Source organism: Mus caroli, chromosome 8 (genome assembly GCF_900094665.2).
Source record: "Mus caroli chromosome 8, CAROLI_EIJ_v1.1, whole genome shotgun sequence".
NCBI lineage: Eukaryota > Metazoa > Chordata > Mammalia > Rodentia > Muridae > Mus > Mus caroli.
In genome coordinates, this window is record NC_034577.1 from 85787056 (window position 1) to 85813728 (window position 26673).

At 44.2% G+C, this 26673-nt stretch overlaps 1 protein-coding gene across 3 annotated transcripts in view; it reads left to right on the forward strand.

Moving 5' to 3' along the window:
* Nup93 (nucleoporin 93) overlaps positions 1-26673 on the forward strand; it is a 111047-nt gene that overhangs the window by 82874 nt on the left and 1500 nt on the right. For all 3 annotated transcript variants that reach the window (XM_021169822.2, XM_029480656.1, XM_029480655.1), the window contains 16 exons: positions 5349-5423; positions 7672-7761; positions 9052-9191; positions 13490-13622; positions 14769-14926; positions 16282-16447; positions 16823-16916; positions 17887-18078; positions 18691-18817; positions 18919-18991; positions 19261-19305; positions 20462-20578; positions 21529-21647; positions 22240-22357; positions 22967-23050; positions 24217-24345. In XM_021169822.2, coding sequence (XP_021025481.1) covers positions 5349-5423; positions 7672-7761; positions 9052-9191; positions 13490-13622; positions 14769-14926; positions 16282-16447; positions 16823-16916; positions 17887-18078; positions 18691-18817; positions 18919-18991; positions 19261-19305; positions 20462-20578; positions 21529-21647; positions 22240-22357; positions 22967-23050; positions 24217-24345 — 1860 coding nt within the window. The remainder of the gene's footprint in view (positions 1-5348; positions 5424-7671; positions 7762-9051; positions 9192-13489; positions 13623-14768; positions 14927-16281; positions 16448-16822; positions 16917-17886; positions 18079-18690; positions 18818-18918; positions 18992-19260; positions 19306-20461; positions 20579-21528; positions 21648-22239; positions 22358-22966; positions 23051-24216; positions 24346-26673) is intronic.

Here is a 26673-nt window from a genome sequence, read left to right on the forward strand (position 1 = left end):
TAGGGTACATGAGATCCTATCAATATCAAAGCCAGCCTAGGGTACATGAGATCCTATCAATATCAAAGCCAGCCTAGGATACAGGAGATCCTATCTGGGTCAAGTTAAAAAAGAAAAAGCATCTAAAAGTAATTTCAGAAATAGCTATTTAAAGTTTTTAATGTTTTAAAAGTGATGATATTAATATTACCAGGGCTTCTTGTTCAGTCTTTGGGGTGAGGACTTGGTTTTTGTTTGTTTGTTTGTTTGTTTGTTTTTCTTTTTAAAGAGAAGATTTTACTATGTAGCTGAAGCTGTCCTCAGGTTTGCAAACTTCCTATCCTATCCTCCCAAGTACTGATTTCTGATTTGCAGGTATATGCCCCACAGCCAGTGCAGGCTCCTACACTCTCACTATATATGGAGATAGGGAAGCTCAGGCTCAGAGTTAGAACATGCTGGAAAGCCCAGAACTTCCAAGTCCTGGCTGGTTGAAGTGTGGGTCAAGGATTCGGTGGATTTAAGATTAATTTAAGAACCAATCTTTTTGTTCAGTCAAGCCCCCAGGTAAGTAGCTGCTCGTGTCCGGTTATTTTGGGAAATTGCTCCTTAAGGACACTGACCTATATTTCTTAGACTCAAAGACTTCAGATGAAAACAGTCTTTGAGGAGGAAGAACTAATACACAAGACCCTTGGCTAATCTGGTGTTTCTCTTTCAATTCTTCCTGAGTCTGAGCAAATAATTAGAACAACTCCTGGTTTTATAAACTTCATTTTTTTTAAAATGGTGTTAATAGGCTGTGCTCTGTACAGGGATTTGAAAGTAATTATAAACTACAAATGAAATATTCTTTCTTGATTGCTCTTCTCTCAAAAATAGACCAGTCTATTCAGTAGGCTCTTCTTCCATGACCTCCAGGCCCCTTGGAGAGAGTTAGTTACTCAGGCTTATACTGTTCTCTGTTGGGATTTTTGGCAGAGTGAACAATGTTGCTGTGTAAGTTGGCAGGTGATACACACAAGCCTCTTCCATGTATCCAGAGAATTGTCATTTTCTGAAAACTCCTGGGAAGTTTTGTTTATTTGTTTTGAGATAGGATTAGGGTTTTAATATATAGCCTTGACTAGTCTGGAGTTCTCTGCATAGCATGACTTCATTCGTGTGATCCTTCTGTCTCATTCTTTTTAGTGTTGGAGTTATTAGCTTGAGCTTACAAATGGTTTATTCTCAGCTTACATATGGTTTTCATTGCTTTTATTGTTTTGATCTCTCTCCACAAAGTGTAAGGTTTATTCAGTAAAGTATAAAAATCCTAAGTATGTAATTCAGTCAGTTATTAAAACTGAACAAGTTACTAAAACAAGCCCAGTATCTCAGCAGTAGCCTCTGACCTCTGCCCCATCCCCCAAGGTCCTACCTCTTCGAACTTTATAAAACTGGAGCCATAAAATGTGCTATTTGTAGATTATTTTTGCATAACACTCTACTCATATATTTTATTTGTAGTGGTAAGCCATTCATTTTATGACTGAACAGTATAACTAGTTTTGTGTGCCCATTCTAGTGTTGATGAACATTTAGGTAGTTTCGAGTTCTTGGCTTTTATAAACAATGCTATTAAGAACAATTCCTTTATCTTGATGAAAATATATTTGTATCTCTTTGGGAGTACACCTGAGAGGAAATTGCTGGGTCAAAATATATATGTGTGTGTTCAGCTTTGGGGCTAGAGTTGGGATTACTGGAAGGGCACTTTAGTGTGCACCAGGCCCCAGGTTCAATTGTTAGCACTCACCTCTCCCCTGTGTGTGTGTGTGTGTGTGTGTGTGTGTGTGTGTGTGTGTGCACGCGAGCAGTTTAGCATTTTTGTTGTTCTTTTGTTTTTTTGAGATCTTACTCTGTAGTCCAGGCTGGCCCAAAACTCACTGGGTAGTGTAAGCTGGCTTCACACCCACAGTGATCCTCTGTCTTAGTTTCTTTAAGGAGTTGGGATTAAGGCATGAGCCACCACACCCTGTGAAAGTTCAACGTTTAGTAGACATTACCCCTAAATGGTTTCATTATATCTTCCACCATCAGTATGTGAAAATTCCATTTGTTTCATATCTTTGCCACACTTGGTGTGATCTTTCAGAATTTAGCTGTTCTTGTAGTACATAGAGCCCTGTGTTTTCATGTAATTTCTTTCAAAATGATGGGAAGATATATTATCTCCACTTCATTTGTCCTGTGGAAGAGAGCATATAGTTTGAAGGGCAGATGACAAGTATCAGAATTAAGCCTGAGCCTGGATTTCTCTTGTGAGACACCTTTTCCTCTATTATAAGGACGGGGAACAGATACAAAGCTGCAGCCCAGTGTCTGGCAGGGGGGTGTGATCCAGGCCTGTGCAGTGTTACAGCCCTATCAGCGTTAGGGAAGCTGTACACTGTTAACAGCAATTGTTTTAATATGGCTTTTTTCTCTCTTTTGATTTATGACGAATTTCTAAGAATGAAAAAATTTTATATAAATAGAAAAGTAATAATTGAAGAAATAGGACTTGGTGAGTATAGCGTTCTTTTTGGGCATCTTATTGTTAGCAATTGTTGGATCAGAGTCATCAGAGAGGAGACCTCAGATCATTTTGAGTTAACCTTATATTTGAAGAAAATGTCCAGATTTGGTTAATTTAATATAAAGTTGAGTCTGAGGCTTTTGGGGGAAGTTTTTAAAGGCAGAAATGAACTGAAATATGGTAGCCTTTGGAACGTTTGTTTTTCTCAGGAGCCTCTCAATAACAGAGGAGTAAAGACACTGTTAATATCTATTCCTGGCAATTAATAAAGGAAGTGGCACTTAATAGCACAAAGTTATTTGGAAAATTAGTATCTTTAGGATGCCATTGAAGAAAGGGAAACAACTTTTAAAGGACGGTAGGAATTGAAAGATTGTTAACTTTTCAAGTGTTGCCTAGATAAAAATAGTGTGCTTTAACACACCATTTCTTGAGGCTGTTGCCCTGCTATGGATTCCTGTGGCCCAGTTCTTCTATCTGGTGAGTGTAAGGAAGGACTCCAGTGTCTGGCTTGCATGGCAAGATGGAGTTGAGCAGTGTGGGAATTCCTAGATATATTTTAACCTACATTTAAACTATATTTGGGGCTGGTGATATGGCTCAGTGGGTAAAAGTGCTTGCCATGAAAGCCTCACGGCCTGAACTTGAACCCTGTAAACCATGGAAAGGTAGAGGAGGATTCAACCGAACACATGTATACATGTATTCATCTGTTGATGTATGCATACATATGTACATATGTACAAATATACATATGCTCTCTTTCTGAGACACACTTTATTAAAAAATAAAAAGCAGTATTTAAGGGTGGATTTAACGTAGGTGGGTTGAATTTTGGCTATGGCCACTGGGCGTCTCCCCAGGCGAGTTGTCTGGAAAATGACTCAGCAAGCAACAGACTTGCTGGAGAAGCTGAGCTGAGGCTTCCTGACAGATGACACGGCTGCTGCTCTGCTCTGTGCTGTGTGAAACTCATGAATATTGAGCAGCCACTAATTTTGATAAGATACTTAATACCATATTTCAAGTGTCAATCATACAGCTTTCCCATATTTTAGCATCTCTGAAATCACAGCATCTTACTCAGTTATGGGTTGTAGTTTGGCAGCATTTTTATTCTTTCCAGCTTATAGTGGCATGTATGACATGTCTTAAATGAATGATGTGATTGGTTGGTAAAATATAGACTGACAGTGTGGATTTGACGGCCTCACCCCAGATGCTTCTCAGTTGTGTACTGTGCTCCCTGTCTGGTTCCTAAGGGATGGCCGAGTTCATATATTGGGGTTGGAGTAGAATTCCAAGCACAGAAAGTGCCCTGCTGCTCTTTGCAAAAGAAGTTCAAAACTGCTCAACAGGCCCTTCATTTTCCTTCTGTGATGCACCACAGAAAGTTCCTCACATGGTGAGCTCTTATGCACTCACACCGTCCAGACAACCTCTGTCTATCCTTCTGGTTCCCTGCTAGGGAACTTCTCTGTATGGATATTGTATGTTTGTGCCATATTGTTTTCTTGTCAACTGTATAAGCTGCATCATTGTGTATTTGAGGTTTTAAGTTTTGCTTTGTCCCGTGTTTTACTCACATTAGAGGTTTTGGTTTTGGTGGTGGTGGTGGTGGTCCATGTAGGTAAGTATGTGTTGGTTTCCTTGGTCCCGGTGTTTGTTTGTTTGTTGTTGTTCCTAATTAAACAGTACTGGGCTTTTATAACAAAATTTTCTAAATTAATCAGTTTAATTCCTCTTTGTGTTCATGAAGGCAAAACATTCTATGTAGAGACTCATCTCTCTCTCCCTCTGTGGTATCACTGGATTTAGTTTTCACCCTAGACTTGTTTTGTGCGAGCGCTATTATAGTTCTTTCTCTCCTGTCTAGAGTGCACACTCTCCTTGGTAAAGTTTTACACACCTCTGCATACACTTTGTACAATCATGGGTGCTAAAATGAAAGTGTGCCACTCCCTTCTGTTACATACATGCCTATCCCAGAATGGCTATTTTCTGAATGCTCTCTACTCTGAGAAGCCCATTCCTTCTCTCTCTCTCTCTCTCTCTCTCTCTCTCTCTCTCTGTGTTTGTGTGTGTGTGTGTGTGTATGTGTGTGTGTGTGAGAGAGAGAGAGAGCGTGTTAGGGGCTCACACTGCTCACTCACTGCTCTCTCTTTACATACCTCCAGGCTCCCAGTGAGCCCTTCTCTAGCCTTGTTTGCCTGGCTTCCTTGCCTTTCTGGTCTCTGGTTCCCTGGCCCTGTTATGCATTCCTTTATTGTGCCCTGTCTTGTCATAGCCAACATGGCTTGATCTAAAGACTACATGTTTTCCAGACCTGGTTGGAGGTCGGAGGTGTAGGGAACATTCTCCCATGCAGCGTGCTGTGCGTCCATGTTCCTAGTTCTTAGGCAGCTCTGACTGTGGAATTCCAGCTGAATGTTTGCCAGCCGCTTCTATTCAGGAGTTACGGTGCACACACCTCCTGTCGATGGATAATTGACTTTATGTGTGGTAAAATTGTGGCTTGGCCAAGGGCAGCTGAAGGAGAGGTGCTTTTGAAAACAGGAGCATTAGGCAAAAGTCATTTAAATGGAAATTCAGAGACTGCAATCAAGTACTCTTTAAATGCATAATTTTTAAAATTAGGTTTTTAGTACTGGAAACTATTTCCTGGGGCTGTTAGAGGATAGCTGAACCTGTGTCCTTGTAGCAGAGCCTTGCTGCTGTTCTCTGTTGCTCCTGTTCAGGTTACAGGCATGGATGTGTTTATGCAATCGAGTACTGTTCTTAACTGATGCCGCTGTGTCTTTATTTATAGCCGAGTTACATCGGTGATGTGAATCCCCCTGGGCGAAGCTCTCTGGATAGCATTGAGATGGCCTATGCCCGGCAGGTGAGTATTCCTTTTAGGAACATTTCACCCTGGAGAAGGAATGCTATGATCCTTAGAGAGTCACAGGAGTAGTGATTTCACAGCAGAGTCAGACCTGAAAGCACGGGGGCTTCTTGTTCATGGGATTAGTTAATATTTCACCATGAATGCAACTGTTCTCTATTCTGTTAAATGGGTTAATCTCATGACTCAGATAGTGCAGGGAAATTGAAATTTGCTCTCTCTACTGACCAGGTGTTTCTTTTGGCATTGTTGGCAGTAGCTTCCTAGAGAATGAAGCTAATGGGGTTCTGTAGTAACTGAATTACTTACTTGGCTGGCTAAGGATATGGTCAGATCCTTTTACCCTTATTGAGTGGGACTGTCAAAAGGCTGTGTGCCTTGGTAAGCAGTGTGCTGACACTGCATAGCACTGCAGTGAAGGCAAGATGCTCCTGCTGTGTCGGGGTGGAGCTCCTGGTTGCTGATCATGGGCCTTCACCAGTAAGCACAGATCAAGATCAAGCTGTGCGCAGGACTTACCTGGGGCTGACGCTTGGAATAAAGGAAGGCAACTCAAGGAAGCCCATGTTTTACTGTAGTTGCTGCTTTCCTCCACAGAGTCTCCAGATCTGCATCATTTAGTCATGACCCTGAGAGACACGAGGATGTATTCCTCCCCCTGCTACCCTGGAGTGCGAGAGTTAGGGGTAGAAACAGATGGCAACTACAAAAGTGAGCATGGCCTATGAGGAGCTTAGACCTTGTGCTCTGTAATAGAGGACTCAGCAACTAGTTAATTAATGGAGTTCTACATTAACTAGCACATATCAGATCTCTTGATTAACACTTCTTGAGATAAATATCCTAAATGCTTTCTTAGTGTAAATGTATATTCATGTTAAGTGATAGTAGAACCAGAGAATATACTCACAGGATGGTAGCAGATTTAGGGTTAAAGTCTCTTCCATCAGACATTGCTGCTTCAAACTCCAGGCAGCTGAAGCCCGCCTCGTCCTCCAGAGACAACAGCTCCTTCCTTTCACTCCATATTTCACCACTAGACTTCATTTCCTTCTCCAGTTTTAGAACACTCACCCTCTTTCATATACTCACTCCATATCAACATCCTGTATGTCATCAGCATCCTGACTGAGCCCCTTGGTTGCTGTAGCTACCACAAGCTCAGACCCAACAAAATTACATGTTCATGGAGAAACAGTGTAGCTTCTTCATCTGAAAAGCTAAAGTCTGTAGCACTAGGGTCCAGTAGGTGGGTCTCTCCCGCAGATAGTGAATGTGTGTGTACTCTGTAGAATACAGCCTTCCAAAGGGAGGCTCCTAGGTCACGCTCATTGAGCGAATAAGTGCTGCTTATGGTTCCGAACCTGCTAAATCTGTATGACAGCCCTGGAAGCTAAAGTGACACCAGCATCCTCCATTTACAGTAGAGGAGGCTGAGGTTCCATGGGTCACGATTTGCCTTTAGTTCAGTCCTCTTCTCACCAGAACAGGGACTTCAAGATGTAAAAGAAGGTCTTCCATAAGAGGAGAACTTAGTTTGTAACCACAATTATTTCAGTATTTTATAAGTCAAATCCAAAGTAAAATGTTATCATCTTACACCTTAAGCATGACATCAAATCATCATTGTGGTTTTTGGGTGGGTTTTGTTGGTTTTTTTTGTTTCTTTCTTGAGAGAGATTTTACCTGAAGAGCAGAGATTCTTTCTCTTACGTTTATGTACTTTTTTATTCACTGTGGGGCAGTGGTCAGAGGACAGCCCGTGGGAATCAGCTTTCCTTCTACTACCATGTGGGTCTCAGAGATTTAACTCAGGTTGTCAGGCCTGGCGGCAATACTGAGTTCTCAGGCCGGGCCCAGAGATGCTTTCTAAGGGTAATATTTCAACTCTGTAGCAAACACTGCCCTGACAAAGGAGAAGACAGCTGTGCTCTCCCCGAGTCCGTGAGCCATGGCCCTGGGACCATTCAGTCCTCTGACCTGGATTTATCAGAGCCTGCCCGTGCTTCTATAGTGTGCCGTCTTCCCTTTTGCTCCTGGCCTCTGTACTATCTCGCACCATGTTTTTCAGGTGTTTGTAAGGTGCTGGCCACAGGTGGAGACCTAGCCTTATGGACGATTAGGCACTCTGAGGAAGGGAAGGCTAGCATATGCCTCTACTGCCTCTTGCTGGCTTCAGAATGGCTTCTGATCTCTAAGGAAGTGAGAGTATCTCATGCTGGTTACTTTTGTTTCCTTCTTTCAGATCTATATCTATAATGAGAAGATTGTGAGTGGACACCTGCAGCCTAACCTGGTGGACCTGTGTGCCTCCGTCGCAGAGCTGGATGACAAGGTAGTGCCTAGACCCAACCTGGGGAGAAACCCACGTTCCATGTTCAGATGGCGTCAGCGCCTTACTGACTAGGCTGCAGTATGCTAAGAGAGACTGTTTTAAGAGTTAGCATTCTTTTTCCAACATTTTATATAAATTGGAGTGATTGTTTTTGTGGTGGCTTTTTAAAAATACATCCTCAAAAGTTCTGGCTGGGATTAGTCCGCGGTCAGAGGTCCTGAGCTCTGATTGGCTTCTTGACCATTTTCTCTCCTCAGGTATCAGCTCTTTGGGCAGAGTCTGTGCTGTCTCCTTGAACTTAACTTACCCCTTTTCTTTTTGAATCCCTTCCCCGATTTTTATTATCCTCACCCTCTTGCTTCCCTGGCCAGCTTTCTCCTTTAGGAAGAGCAGCAGGGGTGGGTAGCGGTGGATGCATTAGAAGGTGCTGGAGGGAAGGCAGAAGGAAGGGAAGGCCAGTACAGGGGCAGACGCACTCATACACGGGCTTGTTTTTCAGAATTGTACTCCGCCCCCCCCCCCAGTAGTAAAATAAAAAGCAGTACAGATTTAAGACAAAAGTGAGACTTCACTAGTCACATTTGCTTAGTATTCATTCTGCAGCTTTCACTGTTGAGAGAGGCGCCAGGAGAACCAACTTTTCCCCACTGCAGTGCATTTCTCTGCTTCTATCTTTAGAGTGTTGCCAAGGGGCCAGAAAACAGGTTTTGAAGGAGAAATTCAGAGCCTGGGGAGAGGAACACAAAGAAAACCCTCTTTCCTGGAGGCGCTCTTGAGGTGGGGTGGGAGGGAGAGCAGGAGGCCGTGGCATTTACTGATAAAGTGGGCTACGGTGGCAGCCCAGAGAGCCTCTGGGAGGACAGAACCCTGTTATTTAGGTTAAACTCTTATTTTAAGCCCTAAGCAACTTAAATAACCTTGTAAGGACTTATGTTTAGTTCCTAGAGCTCTGGGTAATTAATTAAAAGTGCATTCACTCCCTCTTAACGGGTGAGCCACTAAGGTTGAGCTCTTCTTACTTTCATGTGCCTATAATGATGGAGGTGCTCTGTCAGGCCTGGCATGGTAATAGGTCTGAAAGCCAGCTCCAAGCAGGGCAGGGGTATACTCATCAGTGATCAGAGCTCTTAGGATTGGCAAGGCAGAGACCCATCTTCTGCACTGAATTTGAGCCAGGGGCATCTCAGACATAAAACCTCAACCCTTCCTCATTCTGCCTGCCAGTGCAGTCATAGCCAGGTAACTCCTCCCCTGTACATCGTTGTCATACACAACCTCATTTACATGCAGAGCATTTCTGACATGTGGACCATGGTAAAACAAATGACAGATGTGGTGCTGACACCAGCAACTGACGCCCTGAAGAGCCGGAGCAGTGTGGAAGTGCGTATGGACTTTGTCAAGCAGGCCTTGGGATATCTTGAGCAGAGGTAAGGAAGCTCACTCTCTCGCACTCTCTCTCTCTCTCTCTCTCTCTCTCTTTCTCTCTCTCTCTCCCCCTCCCTCCCTCCTCCACCCCTCTCTCTGTCTCTCAGTATGTCTGTGTCTGGTCAGGGCAGGCTTTCACCTTCCCTAAAGTCACGTGTTACTTGGCCTTACGTAGTTCTGGGACTGAGCGTGTTATAACTGGAGTACTTTAAACTGACTGGAGCTGAGCTAATTCTGTTGTCAGAACACTTATCTACTCAGACTGTTTCTGCAGTTGATAAAATCATACATGGAAAGGGTGGTGAGGGAAAGCACTGTTCACATCTCTCTTATTTCTCTGCTTTCCATAATTTAACATAGAGACATGTTGATTAGATCATAATGACTTGGGTTATAATTCTGATTTCCTAATATGGTTCATTCACTCCTCAAGTTCCTTTGTTTTCTTACAGCTTTTTAACTCACTCTTGCAATAAATGACTTGGAAACCTTAGCAAGGCCCCTGTAACTTTACTCTCCTTGGCCCTACCCAGTTAACCCCTGAGTCAGGGCCCTGCATAGCTGCCGAGGCCAGCACTTTGTGCCTGGGCTTTCTTCCACCTCCTCACTAATCAGAGTTGGTTCGTAGCTGGTTCATCATACCCTATTGTCCACTTCATTACTAGGGCCAGCACCATCCATTGTCTTTGTGACAGTCTGTGGAATCCCAGCAGGGGTGGTCAGGAGTGTGCAATAGACTCTAGAGACAGGGTGCTGGGTGTCACCCCGCTGGCCTGAGAGGAGAAAGCTTAGCTGAGTATACTAGCTGAATTGCAGCCTTAGCCAGAGTCTCAAATGCCAGCAGCCTTGCAGTGTGGTTGCTTTGTCAACAAAATAATACTTGATTAGGAAGATCCCTGAGGGAAGTCAGACTTGATGCTGCAGGGAACTGGTTTTCATATCAAATATCACACTAAGTACACCTTAGTGACATGAAATGCACACCCTCACTAGTCTCCATTCCTGTTACTAGAAATCTAGATCTGTCAAAAGGGGTTGTTGTTTACTTTCTCTAACCTCTCTGTGTAAAGGTTTTATAAATAATTCTTTAGACTTTGGCTAGACTGTTTTCACTTTAGTTTACATTTCTATTTTTATGGTTAGTTTTGCCTGCATGTATGCCTGTGTACCACAAGAGTATGGTGTCAGCCGGGCGTGGTGGCGCACGCCTTTAATCCCAGCACTCGGGAGGCAGAGGCAGGTGGATTTCTGAGTTCGAGGCCAGCCTGGTCTTACAGAGTGAGTTCCAGGATCAGCCAGGACTACACAGAGAAACCCTGTCTCGAAAAACCAAAAAAAAAAAAAAGAGTATGGTGTCCATGGAGGCCAGACGAGGGTGTTGGACCCCCTAGGAGACACTGTGAGCCGCCGTGTGGGTGCTGGAACTGAACCTCACGTCCTCTGGAAGAGCAGCAGTCAGTGCTCTCAGCTGATCAGCCATCTCTCCAGCCCCACTGGCTAAGCTTTTGTGATGGAAGTTTGACTCTATTGACTGTCAAGTATAAGGACCCTAATAAAGTAATATTTGTTCATTTTTAGTTACAAGACTATAAGCCAGATAATCTTATACAATATAAAAATCTTAAGGAATTAAAAATTAAATGCTTTTTCTGTTAAACCTAATCATTAAACTGGTGTTTCAGCTACCAGGCTGTGTTCTATTGTTTATGCATTCCAGTTTATTATTTATTCTACGCAGGTTTTAACTTTTTAAATGTATTTATTTTATGTGTATGGGTGTTCTTCCTGAAAGTACGTATGTACACCATGTGTATGTCTGGTGCCAGTGAGGTTGGTACAATGAGATTGTAACCGTATGGAGTTACAGACAGTTGTGAGCAACCATGTGGGTGCCAGGAACCCAGCCCAGGTCCTCCTTAAGAGCAGTGAGTTCTCTTAACAGCTAATCCATTTCTTCAGCCCGGACTTGAGTTATTCTTTCATTGCCCATTCTCTAGCTGGACTTTTAGAGCTCTCTAGAAGCCCCTGTCCAGTTACTAAAGCCTTTTCTCCATCTCTTGAGTAGCATTACTCTCTACAGCATCCTTTTGAATGCTTCCTTATTACCTATTTAGAATAGCAATCTCAGGGATACAGTTCTGCAGGTGCCTTTCTGCTGACAGTATACAGCAACGTTTCAGGTTACATAATCCACCAGATGGTAAAGTAGACCTGGTTCCAAATAGGTTTTTAGATATCAGGCCAAAAGTGTTGAGAAAATATAGGCTCGGTCTGTCCCTTCCATGTTCCATGGCTTGAGATAGGATATATTTGTCTTGGTTCTCAAGAGTTTAGAATTCTTTAATTTAGGATCTTGTCAGCACACATGTCTTATTACAAGTTGGAAGAGGTAGTAGTGGGCATCTATTTGCTCTGGCTACTACATAGAACTCTGTCCTTTCATCTTGTGTGTTTAAATACTTGCAGTGGTGGGGAGAATGCATTTATAAACTACCTTGTGCTTCTTTTCCATTATACATGCTTTTTATGGAAACTTTGGAAAATGCTGAAAAGAAGACCTGCAGAAGAGAGGTCCCCATCCCTCACACCCAGAGACTCCTTTTGCCTCCTCATAGCGTCCTCCTCCTCCTTTAGTCATGAGTATTTAGTTTTATTTTTTGTACAGTTATGATCTAGATACATATGATACATAATTTTGCATAGTTCACTTTTAATTCTTGAACACCATTAATACTAATGCATCAAATTTTACAATTTGTTCTCTGAAATTGGTCTTTGGGTTTATTCCCCGTCTTTCCCCCTCTCTCACCCCACTGGCTCACAGCATCTAACTGGACATTGCACATCTTTGTGCTCATGAGTTACCTGACCTTTTGAGGCAGTCAGAACATGTTTTTAAAGTTCTGATTATAGTGTGGACTAATAATGGAGTAGAAACACTTATAAAGAGGCATGGTACAAAGTAGGGAAATGACGCGGGAATTGATAGCATTCTGTAGTCCCCACTGTAATAATGGTTTAGCATAGATTGCCACTGGGAGCTAACAGTATTAGGTAAGATAAAACATTGACAGAGAACAGAGTAGCCACACAGACACAGGTTTTTTCTTGAGTACTAAGAGAAGAGTCTTAGGTTATAGTACACTGTTAGAAAGATCTGGTCAGTGCTTGGTAGCCAAGAGATATGTAGTAGCTGCCAGTGGCAGACTCTCATTGTAAGACTGTCATTGTGTACAAAGACTTAGTTACTGGGTGACAAAATCTTAAGTCTGAGCCGAGTCACATAGAAATGATGTAGCTTGTGAGGCATTCTGTCAGACAACTTTTCTCGGTTCTCTAAAGAGGTGGGTATCATGAAAGACAGAAGGTGGGAGAACTCCCTGGACTAAAGAGGAGTGAAAGTGGGTGCCACTTAAGCAAGAGCCTTGGATTTTATAATTTGAGTCTGGGATTTAGAAGGAAAACAATCTATTGGATGCTGTAGTTCATGTCTGTAGTTCTAGCACTTGAGGCAGAAGGATCACTATAAATACAAAGTATCCCCGTCCCCCTCCCCCCACACCTTCAGTTTCAGAACTGCCAGGACCACAGAGTAAGACCCTGTCTCAAACACAGAACTGGGGTCAGGTGAATTGTGAATATAAGCATAGGAATCAGGTCAAATCCATTATTATAAAATTTGACAGTGGCTTGTGCTTTAGATAGTAGTTTGTTAATACTCAATTTCTGGGTGTCATAATGGCATTTGGGTTAGGTAGGAAAATATCCTGGCTCTTAGGAGGTACATGGCTGAAATGTTGGTAGGTGAGGTAACGTACTTACCTTCTAATAACATTTGTAAATGCTTCTGGGAATAAACAGAATCATGTTCCTATGTGTGTTTGGGTGTGGGATAGGAAGGGTAGAGCTAGGAAATGCATACAAATGTCAGAACCTGGTAATCTAGGTAAAGGGTAGGATGGAATTTACTTAACAATTCTGACTTTTTATGGAATTGATTTCAAATTCTTTAAAATAAGAAGTTTTGTTTTTCAAAAGCAAACCCATTAGAGCAGTAGGCTTCACTCTTGAAGTATTTGAAATCCTCAGCTGTATTCCCCTAGGAATTATCTGGGGTAAAAATCTATACAATGATAAGAATGGAATTTGCTTCATTGCATAGGTGTTTCCTTTTCTGTATGAAATTTAAAGTCAGCCCTTGCCTGTAGAACTCAGAGTCATGTGTTCTGAACATGGAGATGGATGTGTGTAGTACATGTTGTCAGCCTTGGCCAATTTTTTCTTTTGAAAATGTTTCTAGTTATAAGAATTACACCCTTGTGACTGTCTTCGGAAATCTGCATCAGGCACAGCTGGGCGGTGTGCCTGGGACTTACCAGCTGGTTCGGAGTTTTCTAAACATTAAACTGCCAGCTCCTTCACCAGGACTTCAGGTACTAGAAACCTCTGCAGGGCCAGAGCCACTCGTTGATCTTAAGCATTCTTAGTTGAAGGGAGTTCTGTGTGGTAAAGAGGCTGGGTGGTGCTGTTTCATGGGCCCTTTCAAAACAGTCATGCAAAAATCCTGAGTAGAGGCAGGAGATGTGCCAACACCATGTCTCAGATGAGTTTTAAAAGTTAAGCTATAAGGGCTCTCTGACACTTACATGTGGGTGTAGGACACAAAGTGAGGAATATGTCAGAAGTTTAAAGCAAACCAGCTGGAAGAGTGGCATTGGGTGTGATTTAGTCCCTCTGCCTGCTTGCCTTGCAGACGGGGGTTATTTTACAGTGTCTGATAGAATGTACAAGCTAAGCTAGAGCTTTGTGCCTAAAGATGCCAGCTTCATAAAAGGTCATACTTAACTCTTAAAGAGCAGGGGTTCACCCTCAGTGGGACTCTGGAAGGCTGTTCCAGGTGGGGAGAACAGTGTGGACAAACAACAGAGAAAGCAGAGTATCTGGAGTGGTAGGCATGTGGCAGGGCTTAGCAAGCTTTGAATTAGCTGGTAAAGGAAGGCATTGAGTCCCAAAGCTGAGTGTGTGGCCTTGCATAGCTTAAACGTGTTGAAGAGGGCACATGATGGAAGTCTATGAAGCTTCTGCTACAGAAGGGGAAGAACTGATGACCAACAGTACAAGGCCAGGCCTGCTCCACGGACAAGGGAAAAGTGGGTGGGTGGTCACATTGTTGGGAGGGGAAGACAGTCACCTCGCAGCTCTTGATATCCAGACAGTTAAATATTTGGAGGGATAAGGCATGTTCAGTTTTATAAGCTCAAGTGGATGAGTTGCCCTCATTAGTCAGTGACATCTTTAGCCTTTATTTTGTCAAAATCAAAGAAGGTGATCCCATTGTTGCTGGCTAGGAGAAAAAGCATAGGTGGGCTCTGTTGGCATCACAGTACCTCCAGATCCATAGTACACTGCCACTCCCAGTTTTCCCTGGACAGCCCAATGTGTTTTAGAAACACAGGGAATAGGATACAATCAGTGGCTCTTAGCCCATGGGGTTATGGTGGGAACTGCGTACCTTAGCTGGGTGTCTCACATCACAAAGTGTTTGTTAGCTTTTGTTTGACTGTGCTTTTGTCTTGTAGGATGGAGAGGTAGAAGGCCATCCTGTCTGGGCATTAATTTATTACTGCATGCGCTGTGGAGACCTGCTTGCCGCATCACAAGTCGTCAGTCGAGCCCAGCACCAGCTTGGGGAATTTAAAACTTGGTTCCAGGAATACATGAACAGCAAGGATAGAAGGTACCATGAGCACTGTGCTTTGCTGCAGATATAGACTGCATTTAGTGAGTTTCCTGTCAGTGGAGGACTGCGTGGAACAGACTCTAGGTTAAGATTGATTGCTTCATAAAAATAACTTTTTGTCCAAGAGTGTTGGTGTGTGCCTATAATTCCAGCAGACAGGAATCTGAGACATCAGGTTGTGAGTTCAAGATGTTTTGTCTCCAGAAAACTAACTAAATAATAACGGAAATAAAATGAGACTTTTAGTGTTAGTTACTTTGTTAAATACAAATATTCTTTGTTCAGTCCATGTGGATGTGTATGCTATATGCTGTATGCTTTATGACTCAAGTTAGAGCCAGAATTTCATCAGTCTGAAGTTAGCATTGAGATAATGACCACAGCCTCGAGAAGCATTCCTGAACTAAGGGACTGGTAAGCAGCAGTTGGTTGTGCTTACGTAATTGGACACACGTTCATGTCCAAACCCAGTTTGTATATATGCACATGTACAGAGGAAATGTGACGCTCACTGCAGTGGTTCCTGTGGGAAGCCAATACTCAAGGGCTAATACTGCCACTTTAAGAAGTTGTCTCAGATCCTAAGCCTCTGATTTGCTTATATAGTTTAAAGTAGGTTTAGGGCTGAAGATGAGCTCAGAAGTGGAGCATCTGCCTGCCCAGCATGCACAGAGCCCAGGGTTTGGTCACCACTGGGGTAGAGGCAGCATTAGCACCCAACTGAGCCAAAGATTGGGGTACAGGTCTACTATTTGGGAGGTGAGCCCATGTGAATAAGGGGGTGTGGAGGCCCAAGGTTAAGACAGTTGAAGGATGAAGTTGGAGAGTAACCTCAGTAGGTAAAAGTGCTTGCAGTGCAATCGCAGAACCCTTGTTAAGCATGGTAGCACTAGCTTGTGATCTCAGCACCGGTGAAGTGAAGAAAGAAGGCTTTCTGGGGCTCTGGCAATGACCTAATTGGCAAGCTCCAGAACAGAAACGGATACTATATCAAAAACCACCACCTGAAGAGTGGCATGAGAGATTGACCTCTGCCCTCTGCTCTCTACTGCACACACATGTGCATGCAGATAAACTTCAACAGCAAGACATTTAGGGAAGGACCTGCTTGAGGGATGTTGGAGGGAATATTGATCCCTAGCATCCCCAGTCTCCCTAATGAGGTCTTAGGCCTGTAGAAGGCCGATGGGTGAAAGGATGTGGTGCTAGCAATTAGAAGTCAGGTGAGAGTGGTGGGTGAGCAGAGAGGCCCTATGCTCAGGATGATGGAGAGCTTCCAGACTGTTCTGGGCATGCTTGCACTTCACCTTTGAGGATCTTTGCTGAGTCTGTGTCTCTCTCTGCGTCTTCAGATTGTCTCCAGCTACGGAAAACAAACTCCGACTTCACTACCGCAGAGCCCTCAGGAACAACACAGACCCCTACAAGAGAGCTGTGTACTGTATTATTGGGAGATGCGATATCACCGACAATCAGAGTGAAGTAGCAGACAAGACTGAGGACTACCTATGGTTAAAAGTAGGCACAGTGTCCTTTGGCTGCTCAAGTCCTCCATGCTCAATGCTCGTGATGCATGAAGTCTGTATAGTACTCAGGACAGGGACAGTGGATTTTGTATCAAATCCGCCTTTTTTTTTTATTGTGTAATTCCTAACTAATAACTACACAGTTAGCTTTCTTTTTCTTCTTTCCTTCCCTCCTCTTCCCCCACTTCCCTTTCCCTTTGCATTGCTAGGAATGGAATTTAGAGCATCAGTCATGCTCTACTAAAATACAACCCAGCCCCAAGAACCACAGTGTGTCATGTAGCCCCAGCTCACAGCATCAAGGGTGGTGGTGCGTGTGGTGAGGGTGTAGTCTGTACCAGTGTGCTTGTTTCCTTTGGACATTTAGTTGAACCAGGTGTGTTTTGATGATGACGGCACCAGCTCACCACAAGACAGGCTCACTCTCTCACAGTTCCAGAAGCAGCTGCTAGAAGACTATGGTAAGATCCTGGACAGTCACCATCTCCTTTGGGGGGATATGGCTTACCATTTTCAATCAGGTACAGACCGTTATGCGTTAAGAAATATGCATCACTTGGATACTTGAGAGACTGAAGCAGGAGCATCCTGAGTTCAAGGCCAACCTGGGAAACAGTAAAATTTTTGTCTCAGAATAAGAATAAAAGCGTCTGGGGCTGTAGCTCAGTACTGCAGCACTTGCCTGACATTCCAGAGACCTTGAGTTTCTCTGGCCCCGCCAAAAGGAAATAGAAAGCTGTGACTTCATAGTCATAGACCATAAACATTTTTTCTAGTTCTTGCTTGGGAGAGATGTGAATGAGGCCTTAGTTGCTTCCTTGTAGGTCTTGCTAGTGGTCACACCTGATTACAAAGGAGAGGAGTAGCTTTTCCCTTTGACCTCCTCATTGTTGAACAGTTCTAGGAAGTATAGGGTCAGTGACTGCAGCTGCTGTTGCTGAGCTCAGGCTTCTGTGAAGCCGACTGTACATGCGCTTTGCATTTTCTGTCTCCATGTATATTGAAGACAACTGTCAGTTCAGCATCTTGAGCCGTTGCTCTCCTCTAATGCACACAGCTTAGGTTTTTATAACAGGACCCTTCTTGCCAACCATGAGTGAGGCCTAGAGAGGAGCTGGGTCTTTTTGTTGTTGTTGTTGTTGTTGTTTTAAGCCAAGGCCTCTCTCTCTGTTACAGAACTCAAGTTTGTAGGTCAGAATGGCCTTGAGTCCACAGAGATCTACCTGTCTCTGTCTTTCTGTTGCTGTGGCTGAAATTATTAGAAGCCTGCACCACCGTGCCTGGTTTCGGGTGGTATTTCATGGAGTTTCCTGTGCCCAGTATCCCTTCAGTTACTTTAGGGTCATGCGGCTGCTCCTTTCCAGTAGATACGCAGGGTGACTCAGTGGTGGCAGCGTCCTGAGTGTGTTTGTTTTACCTCCTCTCCTGCAGGCGAGTCCCACTTCACGGTAAACCAGCAGCCCTTCCTCTACTTTCAAGTGCTGTTCCTGACTGCACAGTTTGAAGCTGCCATTGCCTTCCTCTTCCGCATGGAGCGGCTACGCTGCCATGCTGTCCATGTGGCCCTGGTGCTGTTTGAGCTAAAGCTCCTTTTAAAGTCCTCTGGACAGAGTGCTCAGCTCCGTGAGTATTTAGGTCTTAGCTGGCATTGATGTGGCCATAGCGCACCATCCCCCTTGGTCCCAGTGGGGAAGTGACAGCCACTCCAGATTTTGGTCATTTTAGAGCATTGTAGGTATGTGAGCTTTTCTGTTAGTGTTAGAATGCTTGTTTTAACCCCTTGGCATTTCCTGGAATGTTAAAGGGTGATGCCAGGCACTAGCTTTTTGACCAGGCAGAGCCATTCCAGGAGTCATGAGTATGATGTTCATTAGGGATCTGGCTTTAAAGACCTTGGAAACACCAGCTAGGCACCTATCAACTTGCCTACCCAGGTGGGAGAGGCAGGTAGAGAGCCAGGTAAATGTGAGTGACTGACTGGGTCAGCACGTTCTTCCCAGTACATGAGCCATGATGGTCAGGTACATAGTCGTTTCCTGTAAAGGCCATCTGCTGGCCATTTGCCATAGAGACATTCACCTCTACTGTCTGTACAAAGGAAAGTGAAGCCACTGGTGAGGTCATACTGGGAAATGGGGACTGCACCGCAGAAGTCACGCTTCTTGGCTTATACACTTGATTTCCATGGGTCCTGGATTGCCGGGGTCTAAGGGGCCCTTCTGTTCCCATGTACAGTCAGCCACGAGCCTGGTGACCCTCCCTGCATGCGACGGCTGAACTTTGTGCGTCTGCTCATGCTCTACACTCGCAAGTTTGAGTCCACGGACCCAAGAGAAGCCCTCCAGTACTTTTACTTCCTCAGGTGAATCCTGCCTTTGCCTTTTTACTTGCCTAGCTTTTATTTCTCCATCCTGACAGTGACTGTTAGAGACTCAGTCTGCATCTATTCTTGTGCTTTTGTAGGGATGAGAAAGACAGTCAAGGAGAAAACATGTTTCTGCGCTGTGTGAGCGAGCTTGTGATAGAAAGTCGAGAGGTAGGTCAGCTTTCTCATCACCCTGGCTGGAATTTTTAGTGTGCTCTCATTCTACTCTGTGTGTGTGTTGTACATGGCCTAGAGGGGGTGGCAGGCAGGGCAGGGCAGGGCCGGGCAGGGCTTGCTTTGGTTTCTTACACTGACAATACTGACCTCAGCCTCACTGTGTCCTAGTTATGAGAGACCCCTCCTTTCCCTTTGCCCTAAGAATTTGTGTGTTACGTTTATTTCCTTGATCAGTAAGCTGAGTAAACCTTTTCTCCCCACAGTTTGATATGATTCTTGGAAAACTAGAGAACGATGGAAGTAGAAAGGTAGGTTAAATGTATCCAAATTGTAACAAATGGAAGGATGAAATTATAAGCCCAACTGATAGCATTAATTAGTTTTACACACATTTTTCTTTCTTTAAAATTTATAAATTTGTAATTAGTGTTTTCATATGTTCCGTCTAACATTTTTCTTAAAGGTAAGACAGCTATATTTTTGACTCAGAAAACATGAAGGAAAGTTAGGGTTTACTCTGCCTACTCTCTCCAGATGGGAAAGTTAGACACGCACTTCACCTCTGAGTACTCAGAGCTCCCCACCAGCCCCAGAAATGCCATCTCCCAAGAGCCTTAGCAGCTCCTCTGGGACTTGCCATGCCATGGGACACTGTAAGAGAAGGGCAGAAGCCCAATGTCAGGGCCCAGTCCTAACCCCGGCCCCCCTGGGTGCCCACAGCTACTCACTTTCCTGTGTAAACTGCATGGTTTGGCCTGGTGCCCAGATGAGGGCCTGCCGGTACTGATAGTCTGTCTTCTTGGCTTTGTGTAGTATCTTACTCAGGTAAGACAGTCACCCACAAAGTGAGAACCAAAGCAGAAATAAAAGTGGCTAATTATTTTCTTCAAGACCACACAAGTGGAATCTGAACATGCAGTACATTTCCTTGGTTGAGAGGCAGGGCACTGGAATTTGGCAGAGCCCTGAAGGCGCCTTAGCATGCACCGTCAAGCACAGTTTTGCGAAGGCCCCTCCCTGAGTCCTGAGGCCTGTCAGACTCTCCTGATCATGTGCCTACTAGTGAGTGGTGACGGAGGCTATTTCAAAGTCCTTACCACCACTTCCTGCATCTGTCTTAGAAAGCAAATTGAAAGTCCTGAAAGTATTTTCTCATAACATCCTGCTTGCCAGCAAATTTAGAATCACTAATAGTTTTACCTACTCTTAGTCATTTTGGAAAATCTCTCAGAAACCACTAATGTGCCATAGCCGACTCCATAGTGCTCCCATTAACGTGCCCTGTCTTTCTTTCTGTGGTTATGGTGTGGGGCCTTATGTCTTCAGGAGAGCCGAGTCTGGCAGATGAAGACCCTGTTGACTAGGGCAACTGTTCAACTGTGTTCCAGTTCAACTGTGTGCTCCAAGACACAGTTGCTGCGGGATGTTGAGTCTTTCCCTCCCCCTTGATATTTGTCTTGTCAGCCTGGAGTCATAGATAAGTTTACCAGTGACACAAAGCCTATTATCAACAAAGTTGCTTCAGTGGCAGAGAACAAAGGACTGTTTGAGGAGGCAGCGAAGCTTTATGACCTTGCTAAGGTAATTTTCCCTTTTCACGACTGTGTGAATGCTCAAGCTCTGCACTACTGTCCCCGCTGAAGCATGTTCTCTGGCGTATAAATGGTTCAGTCAGGGTCAAGTTCCCATTTTACAGAATTCTAACTGTCTGAAAAGTATCTATGGTCAAATAACAGCATAATGAAAGTCTCTCTTGTAGACATTGTCAAAACCACTGTGGTTCCCCGTGGTAGCTTTCTACAGTGGCCAACAGTGTGCATTCCAAGAACCTGAGTTAAACGCATCTCCCTAAGAGTATGTGATAAGCACTGATGACTTAGGTGATGTCCTGGGGCTGAAGAGGTGGCTCACGCTGCTCTCCTAAGAATTGGGTTTGCTTTCCAGCACCCACATGGTGGCTCACAGCCCTCCATAACCCCAGTTCCAGAGGATCTGGTACCTTTTCTGGCCTCTGCAGGCACCAGGCATGTACATGGTGCACATCCGTACCTGCAGGCAAAAAACATAAACACAAAAAGATGAAAATAAATAAATCCTTTTAAATAAAGATTTCCTAGGGGTAAAGAGATGGCTCAGCATTTAAGAGCACCAACTGCTCTTCTAGAGGTCCTGAGTTCAATTCCCAGCAACCACACGGTGGCTCACAACCATCTGTAATGGAATCTTATGCCCTCTTCTGGTATGTCTGAAGACAGCAACAGTGTACTCATATACATGAATTAATCTTTAAAAAAGACAGACAGATAAATTTCCTAAATTTAAAAATATTGTGTTGAGGTCTAATTAGGACAAAGGAAAATATGCAAGTGGTGGGTATATATTGGGTGATCTGTCCACAGCTGTGTCCACACAACCCTGGTCTCAGAATATAGAGCAGTTCTGTTCATCACCCCAGAAAGTTGCTGGTTTTATTTTGCTTAATTAGTTTGTTCTTTTGTTGATTGTTCCCTGAATCTTAAAAAATTCAACAGAATGCTGACAAGGTGCTGGAGCTGATGAACAAGCTGCTGAGCCCTGTTGTTCCACAGATCAGCGCCCCACAGTCTAACAAAGAAAGGCTGAAGAACATGGCCCTATCCATTGCGGAGAGGTAAGGTCTGGGCCTGCTCAGTGGGGCCCGAGGGTGCCAGGTCACTGAGTCCGCCCTACTGTGTGTTCAGCTTCAAGAGGCACTAGCAGACAGTTCCCTACAGATTACACTAATTCACCTTCTTTCAGAACGTCCTTCAGTGGTAGTAATGGGGTTGTTCTCGGGCTTTGTGGGCACTGTTATAGAATCCACCTTACTGCTCAGTAAAGTTCCTGAGTTCTCAGACTAGCCAGCTTAACTCCAGAGCAGACTGGGTTTGAGATGCCTTCCTACAGCAACACAGACCACCTGAATCAGTCGTCCCCAGCGTTAGCTCCAGGTGCTGTAGCCCATGGTGTCCTCTTCTCTTTCCTAAAGATGTGGCTGTAGAGTTGATGGTGGGGGCTAGAGAAGCAGGCTTTACTTAGAACATGTGGGAAGAGTATTGCCAGGTCACAGGAGTCAGCCCTTCACAACGTCAAAATGAATACTGTTCGCCGCTCTCTGTTGTGCCCGTCCAGAGAGCTCGGGAGGTTGATGTACTTAGGTGAGGATTCTGTGGAAATCCATCTCCACTCTTACTCCCCTCAGCACCCCTCCTTTTGTTTTTTAGGTACAGAGCTCAGGGAATAAGTGCAAATAAGTTTGTGGACTCTACATTCTATCTCCTCTTGGACTTGATCACCTTTTTTGACGAGTATCACAGTGGTCATATTGACAGAGCCTTTGATGTAAGTTTCTACAAGAGCGTTTGAAGTACAGGTTATCACCAACATGCCTGTTTCATGACGAAGACAAGTGTGATCCTGAGACTCTAAAGATTTCTGCCCCTCCCCCGCCCCAGGCACCTTTTTTTTTTTTCCCTCTCTCTCCCATTTAATATAGAAACAGACTTCTGAAAGAAATCTGTTTTATTCTGAATTTTAGAATTAGGTCTGGAAATTATAAAAATCATGTTAGTACCTCAGGATCAAAGCTGTTGTTTTGGGGTTTTTGTTTTTTGAGGATTTTGTTTTGTTTTGGGTTTTGTTTTGGTTTGGTTTGGTTTTTTGGTTTGTTTTGTTTTTGTTGCTGTTGTTATTCGAGACAGGGTTTCTCTGTGTAGCCCTGGCTATCCTGAAACTCACTCTGTAGACCAGTCTGGCTTTGAACTCACAGAGATCCACCTACCTCTGCCTCCCTCGTGCTGGAGCTAAAGGCATGCGCCACTATCAGGATCAAAGTTTTTATGTACAGAAGAGCAGCATTTTCTGTTGTTTTGAAAAAGCTGACTGGTTTTGGGGGAGGAGGTTTGGCTATGATGCTGTATCTTATGGCTGATGATGTTTTGTCTGAAACAGATTATTGACCGCTTGAAGCTGGTGCCTCTGAATCAGGAGAGTGTGGAAGAAAGGGTGGCTGCCTTCAGAAATTTCAGTGATGAAGTGAGTCTTTCTCTTTGTTCATCACAGAATTCTGTTTCTATCCCTTCCAAAACTGGAGGCTTTATTTTTTTAATTATATCTATACGTGTGTGATGTATATTTTTATATGTTCCCATGTGTATGGACACGTGTCGGGGTATGTGTGGAAGCTCACAGAAGATGATGAGTGTCTTCCTCAATTGCTCTCCACTTTATATTCCAAGGCAGACCTTGGGGGAAGTGGAGTATAAATCATGGGGTGTATCCCACGCACCCTGTAGAAATACTTGAGTGTTAAAATATCCTCTGGTATGCATAAGAAGTGAGAGAATTAAGCCAGACTCATTGGTCAACCAGACCCCTCCTTTCTAAGAACCCATTGTATGAACTTGCAGACCACCAGGAGAGCTGAAAGTGAATACATTCTAGAAAAATCCAGGCTGAGTTGCTATGGTAGCTAGAATTCTCAGAGCTATTGGGTATGTTAAAATAAAAGGCTAGAGCTGGGAAGGTGGCTCACTGGAGAAGGCAGGATGGCAGGTAGAAGGACCTGAGATTGGATGCCCACTGCCTGCCTGACAGTAGGGAATATAAAAGTTAGACATGACAGCATGTCTCCGTAACCCTAGCACCGGGGTGGGAGTGGGGTTGCTAGCCAAAGGGCTGGGCTCCAGGTTCAGTGAGAGATACTACGAACCATCACTTCACACTAGGGAAGAGTACTGTCAGCCATAGTTTCTCTGTTGTTTCTTACCTGCCCCTAGATACCAGGTTTACTGTATCACGGGCTAAAGTAATATACCAAGCTCTGTCCCTGTACACTTCCCAATGAAGGAAGTGGAGGGTGGACAGGTCTGAGGCAGTGGGGAGTTACAGGGACCTGGAGAGCCGTGATACTAAATGCAGATCTCTGGTCTCACTCTGCTGGCAGCAGAGCCTCCATGCTTATAGGTGCTGCCCTACCAAAGTGCCGTAAGGGAGCAGGGAGAAGGACCAGTGAATAGCAGTTCCAGAAATTTGCTGACACTCTGGACATCATGATGCCACCAGTTCCCTTTTGGTGACTGTAGTTCTCCATTGGCAGCTGTGGAATGAAGCATGACCAGGCAGAGGCCATGCTCCCTCGACTTGTTGCTCCTTCTGGGGACTGGGTTCCTTTCCCTTATTCCAGGTGTTTTTCTCTGTAGATCAGACACAACCTCTCAGAAGTTCTTCTCGCCACCATGAACATCCTGTTCACACAGTTTAAGAGGCTCAAGGGAACAAGTCCATCTTCAGCAACCAGGCCCCAGCGAGTCATTGAAGACCGTGACTCTGTAAGATCCCAGCATTCCTGAGAAACATTGATGAGAATCCCTTTGGAATTCCATTCCTAATCCTCTTTGACCACATCATCCCAAACATTCTTTACTGGGGAACCTAGCACTAGTGTAAACCTTATACTGGGAGCTCCTGGGAGAAATCAAACTGCGATTGCTACTGCTCTCAAACTAGGGCTAGGGATGGGGTGGAAATCAAACAAAATGCTCATTCGTAATTGGTTCCATGGGATTTCATTCCATTCTAACAAACAAAGTTACTTTGAGTCTTGCTCAGGGGTGAACACTTTCAGTAATACCATATTCTACTTTTTTGATTAGTACAATATTTATTGCAAACCGTTGTTTCTCCTCTCTTAGCTCACAGTAGATCTTGAGAGGTGACTAGACAGCATCTTACAACTGAGGAAGCTGAGATCTGACATAGGGAACCAGCTAGGGCTGGTTCCTCAAAGGGTTGGAAGAGGCTGGGTATGACTTCCTATAGGGCTTCCATCAGTACCTGTGCTAACTAGTCTAGTGATTTGGATCTTGAGACTCAACAGCATATACCCCACTAGTTTGACCCCTTTAAGCTAAGAGGCTCAGTAATTGTCCTGACAATTACTGGCTTTTTGTTGTCATTGTTGTTTTGGGGTTAAGGGAATAGTTTATTTAAATTGTCTTTCCATTAGCCACAATAGCTGTGTCTCAGTTTTTAGAGGCAAGTCTTACTCAGTCACCCAGACTTGAACTTGGATTCCTGCATGGTAGGATTACATGTTTGTGCCACTAGAACCAACTGCCTAGTCTAGTATTTTTATGGGACTTTATGAGCATTTTCTGCTATCTGAACTTGTTTGGGGGAATTGAACATGTTAGACAATCATGCTGCCTCCCTCTGAAGTTGTGTGTTGTCCGTTTGTCCCCTTAGTCACTGTCCCTGATAGAGCTTGTGACTGAGTAGGGGCAGGAATGTTCACGTTGAGGGAACAGTGCCTGGGAGTGCTCCATGGAGTAGTCAGCTGGTCCAGTGGTTCCAGCCTTAGTGCTGCAGCCTTAACACAGCTCCTCATGTTGTGTGACCCCAGCCATACAATAATTCTTGCTGCTACTTCACAACTGTAATTTTGCTAGTTATGAATCATAATGTAAATATCTGATATACAGGATATCTGATATGTAACCCTGTGAAAGTTGAGAGCCACTGCACTGTTCCATTTAGGCACCAGATGCAGCTACCCCTGGGGAGTCTAGAGCCTTGTGTTCTGAATAAACTATTGATATCACTCACTGGACCTGTCCCTTGGCAGGACCACTCAGTGGCAAAGGATACTCTGAGCAGTTGTGTTTTTATAGGTCAGTAGGACCCTGCAGGATGTCCTCTGGCCAGCCACTTCCCTCATCTGGAGGGAACCCTTTCAGCAGATCTTCTGAGCATAGTGTAGTAGAACACTTGCATAGTGTGCATGACTTCTTACATCCCAGCCCTGCAAGGGAGAAATTTTTTTGCATAACCTACCATTCTGTATTTTTCCTTCCTTCCTTCCTTCCTTCCTTCCTTCCTTCCTTCCTTCCTTCCTTCCTTCCTTCCTTCCTTCCTCCCTCCCTCCCTCCCTCCCTCTCTCTCTCTTCCTTCCTCTCTTTCCTCTCTTCTTCCTCCTTCTTCCTCTTCCTACTCCTCCTCATCTTTCTCCTCCTTCCTCTTCTTCCTCCTGCTTCCTCCTCATCATCATCTTTCTCCTCCTTCATTTTTTTCTTCCTTCTTTTTCTTCTTCTCTTCCTTCCTTCTTCCTTCCTCCTCCCTCCTCCTCTTCCTCCTCATCCTCTTCCTCCTCTTCCTCTTCCTTCTTGAGGCTGAGTCTATCTATATAGTCCTGGCTGTCCTGAAACTCACTCTGTAGACCAGACTGACCTGATCTCACAGCTACATGCCACTGCCTCCCGAGTGCTGGGATTAAAGGCATGTGCCTCTGTGCGGAGTCTAGTCTGTATTTCTGTATTTTTTATTTTACTCTGAAATGTAGAGATGGATGACAATAGAAACTTATTTATCAAAGCTGCCTGCTCAATTTAAAGTGTGGAGTGCTACCAAATCCTTTTGCCTAACCTTCTCCACAACTCATTTAAAGAAGCTAAATCAGCATGGTAGCCTAGGTGTTTTTGTTTACCTTGAAAGGAATACCATAAGGGTTCTCATCACAAAGTAAGATTTCTTTCTGTGAGGACATTAAGGACACCATACACTTGACAGTTTATTTCACACTTCAGGCAAAAAGCATCTGCCTTTCAGTTTCCTGAAGTGGTCCTTGAGGACCTGGTAGTGACCCTGCAGTTTGCCCTAAC